General features: G+C 38.5%; 1 protein-coding gene across 3 annotated transcripts in view; it reads right to left on the bottom strand.

The window, feature by feature from the left end:
* Positions 1–13,694, bottom strand: part of ZFC3H1 (zinc finger C3H1-type containing) — a 59,177-nt gene that overhangs the window by 40,576 nt on the left and 4,907 nt on the right. Inside the window, exons 2-6 of one of the 3 annotated variants that reach the window (XM_084638126.1) lie at positions 9,394–9,813; positions 4,549–4,613; positions 4,060–4,297; positions 3,588–3,814; positions 496–619 (exon numbers count right to left, since the gene is read on the bottom strand). In XM_084638126.1, the coding sequence (XP_084494252.1) occupies positions 496–619; positions 3,588–3,814; positions 4,060–4,297; positions 4,549–4,613; positions 9,394–9,813 (1,074 nt within the window). The remainder of the gene's footprint in view (positions 1–495; positions 620–3,587; positions 3,815–4,059; positions 4,298–4,548; positions 4,614–9,393; positions 9,814–13,694) is intronic. The other 2 variants (XM_084638127.1, XM_084638128.1) reach the window with 2 other exon arrangements.

The raw sequence follows: 13,694 nt of genomic DNA, 5'->3' as shown, positions 1-13,694 counted from the left end.
CTATATGATCCTTTCATAAGCCGACCCTATATTTCAGGGGTTGACAAACTTTGGCTCCTGGCCCGTCAGGATAAGCCGTTAGTGGGTTGGGACATTTTGTTTACCTGGTGTGTCTGCAGGCATGGAGCCCCTCAGTTCCCTGTAGCTGCGGTTCGCTATTCCCTGCCAATGGGAGCTGCGGGAAGTGCCATTTCCTGCAGCTGTCATTGGCTGGGAACGGCGAACTGCGGCCACAGGGAACTGAGGGGCTCCATGCCTGCAGACGCCCCAGGTAAACAAAACGACAATGAATTAGATATTCAATTTCAATGATTTCATAGAGTTTAAAATCATCAAATTTTGGTGTAGACCCAGTTATAAGCCGACTCCCACTCTTTGATGCGTCACTTTTTTACCAAAAATATTCGGCTTATGAACAAGTATATACGGTAATATTCCAACCATTTTTCATCATTACACTTTTCAACCATGTCAGCAATTGAAAATAAATCTTACCTGGTGAGTTAGTTTCACTGTCCGTGTCCATGGCAACTTCATCATAGTTGTCATATTGATAAATCCCTCCTCCACTATCAGTAGATTGCTTATCTAAAGACCATCTCAAGTCTGTATCTGAAGACTATGCATACAAAAAAAAAAAAAAAAAGTGTTTTAATTTAGCATGTCTTACAGCATTTGCATTTTTTAAAAGTTGTTTTAACACTGCCACTACCTGTCCCCTCACTCATTTTTCAACCAAGTTCTACCCAGCAGAGACAGAAGGAGGCAAGAAGGGGGTCAACCGTGGCTTAAGAAGTCAAACTACAGTTTTCTTCTCCATGTACAGAAGAGACTGAGATCAGCTGGAGGTTTTGAATGCTGTTTTCTCTGAACATAACAGCAGTTTCTACAAGTTTATCAAGGAAGAGATTAACAAGCAAACATCCAATTATCAAACCCAAAATAAACTTATAACAGACAATCAAGCTCCTGAAAATTAGCCAACGTTAAAAGTCTGGGCAGTCTTGAATAAAGCGTTTCTGAAAGAAATGGTGCTACAATTAACTTCTACTTCAGAACTCTATTGCTCCTGCCAATACATACAGTAAATTACTGAAGTTCTTGATGAAAAGCAAATCTCTTTTCAAAAGACCCAAGTAATGACTGAATAGGAAAACTAAAAACAGTTATTTTGAAAGAGCACTCAGCAACTTTATTGTAAAGGTTGAACAAAGCTTTCAACCTTCACAGAGCTCTAATAAAATCCACGTGCGTACTGAATTTATCTTGAAAATCGTTAAGCCTCAGAGCCAGTTAGTTGTGTGAATAATGGGTTATTCGGCCAAAGGGTTCCAGAGACAGAACTCCCATGAAAAAAGAACCGTGATAGGCACCTGAGAGAAAGTGATTTGCATACGCTCCATGAGACTGGTACACCTGATGCCTCATGTGACCAACTATGCAGAGGAGCTCAGCCTACATCGATCAGTTGCTTGCTTACAGAAACAGACTGTCTTGAACTTGAGCACACAAAAACTATGAGTTCAAGTCCGCTTTTGGTAGACTTCTGAGACAAATTTCAGACTACTTTCTGCTTGCACCCATGGGCTTGTTTTTGGAAGTTCTGCTTCAAGTGTCAGCAGCATTAACGAGGAACGGCAGTGACTTCATAGGTCTGGTCAAAAAGAGCTGTTTAAAAGCCCACTTTCAAAGTACTCTAAAATCCATGTACATAAAGGAGGTTGTCGTGAACAGTGGTATACCACAACATGGTGTACTTTGTGGTGCCAATTTGGAATCATTTGCTTAAGGGGCTCCTCAGATACAGCCTTATGAGTGGCATGAAGGAGCCAGGAGAAAAGCAAAGCTAGTAGCTGAGCAGCAGTGAGATGTATTTAGGAAGTCCATCCATGGCCCCCACCACAGGTGCCTCTCAATCATGCCCCCTCTTTACCATCATTTCCTCAAACAAGGGAAATTCAATGCCAAACCTGTATTAAGTTGGCTAGCACTACCTTGTGCCTCATAGAACATGGAGGGAAGAGCTAAACTTGCATTTCTGAAAACATGGAAATGCAGAGTTACGGTCATTTCCCATCCCCCTCCCTCCACAATCTTACCTCTGCCCCCATGAGCAATACTCCAACCTGTCCCAGTTAAAGATCATATAACTGTACCCCTCCTGAGCACCTGGAGGACAGCAGGGGAGAAGTGAATAAGGATAGCATATGGGGAACTCCCAAGCCTTATCTTGACTAGGATAAAGGCTGAGATTAGAATGGGCTTAGCCAAACACCAACTATCTAAGCCTGACCTACTATTCTTGACCACTTTGCCTATTCCAGGCAAGCCCCTAAAGACTTGACAGATGTTGATACCTGTCCATCCTTGTCTTAAGGACTCCCTGTGGGACATCAACTTTGGTTACTTCAAAATGAGCGACATAGTGTAGTCTGTTGGCACATCCCAGTGCTAGAACTCCCAGAGCAACAGTACAGGACAGAAGGCAGAGGGGATGCATGACGTGTGAATGCCAATGCAGATATGGAGTGCTGGTGAGCACTAAGAATATGCAAGTGTTAGAATGGGGTGAAATGCTACCATCCCTCTATATTCTTGACATACTTTGTGGACTGTCAGCCTCTGGAATGGACAATGGTAGCCATTCTAGTGGCCCTCAAATGCTAGAGTCCTTTCTAGAGTTCTTTCAAATATTGTTACATTATAAAACCAGGAATGGCCATTATGACTATCTAATGGGACCTTCTGTATAACAAGCCCAAAACACAGGGATCCCTGATTCCTCTAGCTGCAGCTGCACCTCTCCTGATGCAGCAAGCTACCAGTTTACTCTAACTTTTACTTGAGGCAGTGCAGCTACACCTAAATGAGAGGAATGAGGCTAAAGAATTGGTCTGGGGACACAGCAGCACAAAATTTTGTTAGTGACAGGGTCAAGTTTGATTTGGTGCCAGTGCCTATTTCCAGCTCCATGATGACAGAATTAAGGTTGGGTGCAAAATATAACTATTTCCTGATTTTCAAATTTAAGTTTAGGGATACTCTACATTCTGGAAAAGAAGAAGTAAGCAACCCTATCTCTAAATTAATGAGACTTTTTCCTAGTGAATAGCCTTTGCTTCTTGATAGGCAACATATGTTGTTGGTTCACTTCTGCAGTGTAACGTGATTTGTCTTAAAATGAGCACTTTTGGGGAGTGCTACCCCACTGAATTTAATTTCCAGAATAACCTAGTAAAAAGCAGTATTCTGGCTTTACACCTCTTAGAACAGGATTGACTACTAATTGGTTATACTTATTTACAGAGGGGTTTAACATCTTTCAAGCATTTTATGCTCACAACACTCTTACGAGAATAATTACTGATGACTAATTTTCAAGTGGATAAATCTATGTAGAGAGATTGAGACATGACCAAAAACAGTCAGAAGAAAAGAAAACAGTCAGATCTGGGATTAAAACACAAACTTCTGGCTCCAAATTCTATGTTGTAACCACTAAACTATTCTGTTTCTCTGACAGTTTGAAAAAGAAAGTATGCATCAATCAAGGATCTCAAACAGAACATCTGAAAACAAATCACTACCTTGCTTCTTGATCTCCTCTTCCCCCCAACAAGCTTCATGAACCGGTTGTACTGCTCTTCTTGATTTGAAAGGTCCCGAATTTTTCGGATTTCTTCTTCTCTTTTTCTTCTCTCCTCCTCCTCCTCCTGTTTCCTCTGCTCCTCTTCTTTTTGACGTCTTTCTTGTTCCTTTTGCTGCTGCATTTTTTTCCATGCCTTTGTTTGCTGTTTCCTCAAAGCTTGCTTAGCTTTAAATAAAAATATATACAGGTAATCGCATCTCATTTCTTTAAAAGCCTCCACACATATCCAACACAAGTCCCCAAAGGTTACATTTTGCAGAAACCCTAAAAGTTTTGAGAATGAAAAGTATTAGTGAGTGCCATATGGTGGTGAAGATTTGGTATTAGTATCAGCCTTACATAACAGATTACATTTTAGATTTCAGATGGACGACTACTGCTAACCATTTTAATAATGTTACGCATATTACCTGCAGTGCCGGTTTTTTTGGTTGAATGTGGTTTTGTACTGGTTTTGACTTTTTGCTGAACAATTTTAGTCTTTGTTAGTTTTTCCTTGCTTTCCTTCATCACCTGCTGTTCTTTCTGCTGCCATTTCTTACTGGCAGACTGAAGTGCAAGAAGTCTAAGCTGCAATTCAGACATCTCTTCCTCCTCATCCAGTAGCTTCTTTGAGGATGGGATGGAGAAAAAGAGGGGAGAGCATAACTGAAAAGTCATTAAATTTAAAAGTCATTAGTTAAATTCACAAATGTTATTTTTCACACAAAAAGACTTGAGAGTGCAATTAGATTTCTATAAAAGAGGCAAGCTTAAAATCCCACCCCAGATTTCATCAGGGTCTTTGAGGATTAATGCTACCTATTCCTAAAGTGTGGCTTGACTTTACAACGTGGAAAAAAAAGAACCAGAAGATCATGCCACAAAATAGAACATCATTTCAGCCACAACACTCTTACCTTTTCAGATGTAGCATCTGAAGTGCTAAGCTTTCGTACTAATCTTTGTTCTTTGTCTTCTACTCCTTTAAAACAAAATAGCACTTTTATAAACATGACAAAGCTTCAGTTCACTTAATAGAACTACACTAAAACAATGTGCAGAACTGAACCCAAGATATTTTATTAATATTATTGAGGTGTTAATACATTAGAGTAGTATATTAAAAATAAAATTGCTGCAGATGTGTACTTTGGAAGTGTGCTATTATAACTGGCATGACTGACCTTGCTTTGAGAAGTAACACCCGGACAGTACATCTTTGATCTTTGAATAGTTTTCCATCTAAGGTATTTTTTTCCCCTGTTTTTCTTTCTGCTTCTATGGAAGTCTTCCCCCAGTTTATCCCATAAAGAGGATGGGAGCGGCATTTGCCAAAAGACAGGCTATGCCTACACTACTGCGGTAAGTCAACCTACGCTACGCAACTCCAGCTACATGAATAATGTAGCTGGAGTCGACATACCTTAGGTCGAGTTATTGCAGGGTCTACACCGAGGGTGGTTGACAGTAGATTTTCAGCACTTTCGGCTCCCACTGGAATTTAAGAAGCTCAGCACATCCCAGTAGCTGCTCAGGACCTTGCAGGATCAAGTTGAAAACTCAAAGCTGGAGAAGAACACTGGTTCACCTCCTCCACCTCCAATGAAACCAGTTCTAGGGTTATCAGTGGCCTGGTATGTAGTAAAACTCACCAGCTGAACTTTACCCTACAGATATGCTTGACTGCCCACCAGTCACATTGCCATCAAATGGGAGGGGAAAAATAAAAACAGCAGATGAATCACTCTCGAAGATGCTTTCTCTCCATATAAAAAACCCTCTTAGAGCGTGTCCCTGCCCACATGCCAAACTGGGAAAAGAGAAATTGACAACCCACTTTTCTCCCTGCTCCCAAGTCCTAGAAAAAGACTCTTCCTAAATATCAAGAAAAGTAGATACAAGGGCAAATGCAAACTCAAAACATAAATTTTAGAAGATAAAACTTGGGTTAAAACTTTTAACTTGGGTTAAAACTTTGCATACCAAGTTTCACTTAGCGTAAAGAAAGTTAACAGCACAGCTGATTTATAAACTTTTACATTAAAACGCTAATAAGCCCTGAAGCATAAAGGCAACAGTAGACATCACTAAAATATAGCTGATGCAGATTGAGAACATTATTGGATTTATTAATAGCACTTCCACCCTTTTCACTTCCAAACTATAGCCTAGTTAGCCACAGAACATGTACAAGTATTTTTCCTAATACCACATATCTCAACATTGAACTTTAGAGCTTCCCTCTATGCCCCTTCAATCCACGGATTCAAGGTGGGAAAAGACACAGTTAATGCTAATTGTGATGACAGGAGTTTCTATAACATGGAACACATGCTTCCTAAGACTAGGTCTACGCTACCGCGGTGAGTCCCCGTACCTTAGGTCGAGTTACTGTGGGGTCTACATTGTGGGGGGTTGATGGGAGAAAATCTCCCGTTGACTTATCTTACTCTTCTCGTCGGGGGTAGAGTTCAGTGGTCAACTGGAGAGCTATCTGCAGTTCATTTGGTGAGTCTTTACCAGACCCGCTAAATCACCTGCCGGTGAATCAATCTCAGAGCGCTGATCCCCACTGTAGCGTAGACCTGCTTTTCCCCAGAGATGGACGAAGACTAACTCATAATCACACAGCCAACAGTTAGATGGTAAAAATATATGGTGAACGGAATAGAGCTACAAACAGCAACTTAGGGTATTCCACAGAGAGGAAGATATAGAGCCTCCTGAGTAAAAGGAGGACAGTTAAAATTAGCATTAAAACTGTGTTTTAGAATTAAGGCCTGATCTACATAAGGAAATTAAGTCGGTACAACTACATTACTCGGAGTGTGGAAAATCCACAACGCAGTTAAACTGAACCAACCCCCTCTTGTTGACAGAGAATTCTCGAGTCAACCTAGTTACAACCTCTTGGTGATACAGATTACCTACACTGACAGAAGCCCTCCCATCGGCATAGGTATTGTCTACACTGAAGGTTGCAGCTGTGCCCCGGTATTGTTTTAAGTATAGACGCCCTAAAATAGCTCTTCAGCTATATTGCACCCATTAGGGCCTCAGAATAACATTTGATATAAACGCCCTGCGATAGAGGATGTTTCCTTATAATCCCTTATGTACTGTATGCAGCCCTGAATAGTATACTCTCATTTATCTTAGAAATTCCTACCTCACTTGATATTAATTTACGGTTGTTGAAATCACTTGGGATGCTCTTGCTATCAGATCCTGGGATAAAACTAAGATTAGCGACAGGGTTCTTAGCTGAATGCTCTGCTTTTACTATGCATTCCCTTGAGCACTCACGAAAATCCAAGTTCTGATAAGTCTCAGGGCATCATGCAAAGCCCATTTATTCTGTTTTGTTTCTGGTTGATTACTATGCATTGCAATTGTTAATTTGGGTTGTATATTATCATTTGATCTTCTAAGGCACACTGGAGATACTCGTGGTACTGGTCATGCAAGTATAATTTGTTAGTGGCTTATGTAACTTGTTTGCTTTTAGTATTTTTTATGTAATGGGTTTAGCTCCTACCAGGCTAGGTACTATATATGAATTAAAAATAAATTGTGCATCCAAGGAATACAGCATTAATTTTCCCACTAGCATATGGTCCAATAGCAAAAAGAAAAAAAAAAAAAAAAAGGCTGAGGGGATATGATTCCTCTCCATAAATACACCGGAGGGGTAAACACGAGGGAGGAAGAAGAGCTATTTCAGCTCAAGGACAAGTTGGCACAAGAACAAATGGATATAAACTGGCCATGAATAAATTTAGGCTGGAAATTAGAACACTTCTAACCATCAGAGGAGTGAGGTTCTGGAACAACCTTCCAATAGGAATAGTGGGGACAAACAACCTGCTTAGTTTTAAGCTGGAGCCTGATAAGTTTATGAACGAATGATATATGGAGTTGTCTGTGACCAGAGGACTGGACTCAAAGCAAGAGATCCCTTTCAGTCCTATGTCCTGCAATACAGAGTTAATTCTTCTTGTGTTTAATTTCTTATTTTTATGGATTTGGGGGTCGGGTTGTTTTTAAATAGCTCCTTTTTATTCCCCAGACTCATAGGTGTCAGTTTTACTCCTTTTTCTACATATTTACTTATCCTATATTATATTGGTTCTTGCTCTGTCAGGAAGATATGACTGCTCCTCTAAGCCTGGTAATAAAGCCACGTCTACACCTTTATCATTTTACCTTGATTAGTGTAATAATCTTTTGGGTCTCCCTACTTTTCACCATCCCCTGTCCAGTTTATCTAAAGTACCACAGGTAAAACCATTTTCCTTAACCACTATTCTCTCATTCCCTTCCTTTACTGGCTTCCTATCTCCTGCTGGATCATGCTCAAGCTAATCATCTTGACTCTCAATGCCTTTGTCTTATATTTCTCATGCTCTGATGCTTTGTATCATCTCAGATTCATGCTTTCTTCTGTGCTGTGTCTACAGTTTAGAATATCCTCCCACTTCTGTTCATCATGCTTCTATCTGGCCCCCTTTCAAACCCACTTCTTACATAAATCTTCCCTACCTCTTTCCCACAATGATTTCTCCATTTCTTTTCCTTACCTGAACTCTTACAGTGTGTTTTGTCTTATATTACAACTTAAGTTCTTCTGGGTAGGAACATTTATTACACTACAAGAAACACTTGAGAGAAAAACTCTCACACTAGAGTATACGATTGTCACTAAATTTCAATCCTCCCCTTTCAGCTTTAACAGAGAAACTTTTGCCATTGCACATTCTAGTCTCACAAGAAGGAAGCCAGTAAGGAAAAGAGATCGAAAATATAAGAGATGATTAAACGAAAGCCCAAGATTCCAGTTACGAGCAGGATGCCTCAGGCTGTTAATTTAGTTTTTTAAAAAAAATCTCAAGAAAACAAACTACATTTCAAAAGCAGTAAGTCAGCTCTTAGCACTAGTTATTCCACCTACTCTTTTACACTGTTAACAGCAATGCTCCCTGTGAAATTTAAGGCTGCCACAGCTCTCGTTTTCAAATTATTATTTTTTTAAATAAAGACAGCACATGTTAGAACAGTAATCAATTCTGGCTTATCAAAATTAAATTACCATTTTGCAGTTAAAAACACCAGCACTAAATAGCATAATATGATCACTCAGAGCCCTTCAAATAGGATACCACAGTCAGGAGCCACCAAGTATGACATCCATGCTTGGCCTTCAGGTGATATTACCATAGTAATAAAACTATGTATTTTTTTAAAAGTGTTTCTTTAGGTTATTAAAACGGAAATTGTTTAGATTTTAACAACAATTTATTTTAAATATGTGCTGTATGTTTCCTTTTTATAGTTAGTTAATGCGGATAAGGGAAGAAGGCTGATTAGACAACTAGTGATTCATCAATTTCACTTTCTGATTCTCATGCACTAATATACAGTGTTGAAAACCTAAATATAACAGAAGGGAAATATTCTAATGTTGTTCTCCTGCCCTACTCTCTCTCTCCAAACAAGTTATTTACATTTAAGTTAGAAAATTTTGTGAAAATATTTATAATAATTTATTTTATATTTTGGATCAATCTTTAATTAAATCTTTAAATGTTGAAGATGTTATACTTCAGGACAAGTTCCAAATTTAAAATAAGTTATTTGATGTAAAACCACTTTCTTTTAACAATATCAAGCTTCAAAGAAGCACAACTTTCCCAAATACCTAGTAGAATCACAAAGATTCTTGCTGTAACAGGTTAATGCAGACAGGAACGTTCGATAGTTACCTTGACTGGATTCTGAGAGTTCAGATTTTTGTGACAGCTGTTTTGTTCCATCTTTAGTTTTTTTCAATCTGTTCCTCTCAGCCGACGTAGACAGTTTTTGCCTGAGAGGTTTCAGTTCAAATGCCTGAAAGGCTATAACCTGATTTTTCTCCTCAGGAGACACTTCTTTTATAGTTTCTTTTGTAATACTGACATTTTCTACAGCGATTTGGTCCTCAGCGTTTGCTGTTTTAGCATCATCTTGGTGCACAGTTTCTTCTCTGCTATTCAGAGCCAGTTTTTCATCTTTATTAATATATTCAAGCTCAAGCTGAATCTGCTTGTATTTCAGAAGAAGATCCTCAAAGCTTTCTTCCATACAGTTTTCATTTTTAGATGGGTAGTTCTGTTTTCTAGATGGAGATCTTCCAAAAGTTTTGGCTGAATTATTTGTTAAGAAAACTAAATTTCATCAATTTCTGCCCTTAATATCGTAGAGATTAAGATACAATGAATGAAGATTAAGCAACAATATGTAACAAATTAAAATGTGTTCTCCCACTGGAGTAATTTAGTATTAGAACTTCATATTGAACTCTCCTCCCCATTTTCAGAAACAGAACTTAATTTGTCAAACACATAACAATATGCATATTTTATACGTTAGTCTTAAGAACGGAATATAAAGTTAACATACTGATCACACTTACCCACTGTCAAGTAGCATCTTCTTGCTCAATTTCATTAATTCACATTTCTTTTATAGGATACTTTACAACTGTTCTCAAATGTAGAAAAATACCATCTTTTTTGATTCATTTTTTAAGACTTCTGTAACTCTTATAGCTCAAGGAATTGCCCAGCAAGTTTTCTCTCTCTCCACCCACAACCTCTGACTCACTGGAACTGCAATGGTGGAGACTGATAGGGAGGAGCTCACCTGGTGGTTAGACTTGCTCAAAGCAAATTAGTGAGCCTCAGACTTCTCTGACAGAAGTATGACTCAGCCACTGACTCCCTCTGTGTGGTCTTGAATAAGTTACTGAAACTTCATTCTGACACAGTTTAACCATCCATAAAACGCTGAGACCAAGCAACAGCGCAGTTAAAATCTGTAGCAACCGTGTTCCAACATCTGAGCTAAAGCCACAGATAATTACCACCAACAACCAAGAAAAGTAAACCACAAGGAGCCAAGGGCTCCAGGACTTATCATCAGAACAGTCAGGAATATACTAGTTCGTTTTGCAGCCACTGCTCAGGACCAAACCTTTTGGTTTACAAGGTGTTGTGCATGCATTCCCAATGGACACCGCTTTTCTATTGGGTTTTGGCTTGGCAACAGGAGCTTGACCCACAGCCCAGAGCAGATAATGGAAAGACTCCTGCTGACTTTCATACGGAGTTTCATGGATCAGGCCTTAAGTACACAAACAATTCCACAAGGAGAATGCAGAATTATCTTATTAAAGACTGTATTTCCTTCCATAGTGACACATGGAAGATTGTTATTAATCATTACTAACAAATTAAGATTGTATATACTAGAAGTGCCTATTATGATTTGAAGAAGCCCTGTAAATATATTTATTAAGAAATCAAAGTACTTGCCTCCTTTGAAAAGCTCTTTGAAATCTGACAGAGAACCAGATTATATTATTATTGCTACTAATACTAATGATCTAAACAGCCTTGTAATACATTGTTACACCAATATGTATTACACGCTATTGGTGCATTTACAGACTGCTGAAGGCACTCAAGGTATTTCCTGTGCTTTATTGTTTACATGAAACCAGGACCCAAAGATTACTTCTATTTGGACATGTTATAGCCAAACTAAGTGCCTTTCATAGTTTCTTATCCAAATAAACACGCGTTCTTGTAAATTTAAACCAACCTATTTGGCACAGTTCAATGTGAACCAAAAACTAATAGCAAAAGACCCTCTGGCATTTTGAGTTTACTTAAACATCTACATTAGAACTTCTTTTACCCTAGTCTAAACTTTAGAATGCTAACATAGCTACTTAATAACTCTTCTGTAGGACTCTGCTTTAATTAGCCGAAACACCTTAATTCTCCAAAAGTTATATTTATACAGCAAAAAAATTGTTTTAACCTGATGAGTCAGTCTTGCTCCTTGTGCAACAGGTGAACATTATGATAATTCAAAATACTTTTCCACTAAGGCTGTTGTGTACTAACAATACAGCTAAAATTAAAGCACAATGAAATTTCTGTAATCTGTTAATTTAAACATGCTGAGTACTCGGATATAGAACCATAATTATCTGCACAGCATTTCAAAGCGAAGCCACCCTCATGACCATGGGGGCACGAGTGACCTGGACATATCAATATGTTCATCTCAGAGAGGTCTGAATATCTTTGAAAAACATCCTCCAAAACTGCTTAGGTTATTCTAGCAAAACATTTGCTATTGCCATAACATGTCGAGCCTCAGCATAATGATCGACTAGGATAAACGATGTACAAAACAAAACAACTAAGATAGTATATACAAAAGTGCCCATTATAATTTGAAGAAGCCCTGTAAATATATATTAATAAGAAATCAAACTACTTCGGAATTCTGGAATGGATAATCCCAAACCACCATAAGTGGGATATTTGCAAATTGATAAACATTGCTAAAGTAAAAGTAAAAATGCCCCTTACACAGGCAATTTGGGGGGAGGGGGGGGGAGCATTAGCAGACAATCCTAAACTTTGGAATTTTTTAAAAGTATCTTTATGTATTTTTTGTAAAGACTGCTTAATTTAATCTACTTAGAACTATTCTGTATCTATTTCTCTTCTCTCATGTGGGATGGCCTAAAGGTGAGGAACACTATGAGAATTAGAGAAGGGTGGGGTTTTTTTGTTTGTTTTTTTAAAAGAGTATGTAAAAAATGGTAGGGGAAATATCCTAATGTGTCTCAAGAGTGGAAGTGATGAGGAATTCTTAAAAATACAATTTAAAACGTTTACACAAATATCATCTAGGACTAGGTTAAGGACAGGCAACACAGATATGAATACATGAAGATAAAAAAATAAAACAAACAGGCTACAGCTGTTATCCTTCAAAACATTCTGCAAAATTGAACCGAAGAGCCAGGCAGGTTAAAGAAACCTTCAACTCAGCTACTAAAGACTGATGAAAAACAAACAACAGAAACAGTTTAGAACTTATCTCCACAAATAAATCCACATTTTGGGGTTCCACACTGCAGACTCAAATCCATCTAATCTACAGATTTGAAATTTCAGCAAAAAAACCTGAACAAAATATAAGAACGATCATACTGTGTAGGACCAATGGTCCACCTAGCCCAATATCCTGTCTTCTGACAGTGGCCAGAACCAGATGCTTCAGAGGGAATGAACAGAACAGGGCAATCTTGACTGATACACTCCATCGTCCAGTCCCAGCTTCTAGCAGTTGGAGATTTAGGGACACCAAGAGCATGGGATTCTGACCCTGACCACCTTGGCTAATACCCACTGATGGGCTTATCTTCCTTGAATTTATCTGATTTTTGAAACCAGTTATACTTTTGGCCTTCACATCATCACATGGCACTGAGTTCCACAGGTAGACAGTGTGTTAAATTGAGTACTTTATTTTGTTTTAGACCTGCTGTCTATTAATTTCATTGGGTGACCCCAAGTCCATATGTTATGCGAAGGGGTAAAGAACACTTCTCTATACCATTCATGGTTTTTTAGACGTCTATCGTATCCCCCCTTAAGAAGTCTCTTTTCTAAGATGAACAGTTCCAGTCTTTTTAATCTCTTCTTTGGTAGTTGTTCCACACTCCTGATCATTTTTGTTGCCCTTCTCTGCATCAGTTCCAATTTAACATATCTTTGTTGAGATAGGGTGACAGAACTGCACACAGTATTCAAGATGTGGGTGTAGCATGGATTTATAAAGTGGCATTATTTTCTGTCTTAATTTCTGTCCCTTTCCTACCTGTTCCTAATATTGTTAGCTTTAACTACTGCTGCACATTGAGTGGATCTTTTCAGAGAACTATCTACAGTGATTCCAACATCTCTTTCTTGAATGGTAACAGCTAATTTAGACCCCATCATTTTGTATGTGCAGTTGGGATTATTTTTTCCAACGTGCTTAATTTGCACTTATCAACATTGAATCTTATCTGCCATTTTGTTGCCCAGTCACCCACCTTATAAGTTCCCTCTGTATCTCTGCTTTGGACTTAAACATCTTGAGTAATGTTGTATCATATGCAAACTTTACCACCCCATTGTTTATCTCCTTTTCCAGATCATTTATGAATATGTTCAAA

The sequence above is a fragment of the Lepidochelys olivacea genome (genome assembly GCF_965140295.1).
Source record: "Lepidochelys olivacea isolate rLepOli2 genome assembly, chromosome: 1".
Taxonomy (NCBI): Eukaryota; Metazoa; Chordata; order Testudines; family Cheloniidae; genus Lepidochelys; species Lepidochelys olivacea.
Note: the sequence above shows the minus strand (reverse complement) of the source record. Positions and strands in the feature narration are given on the sequence as shown.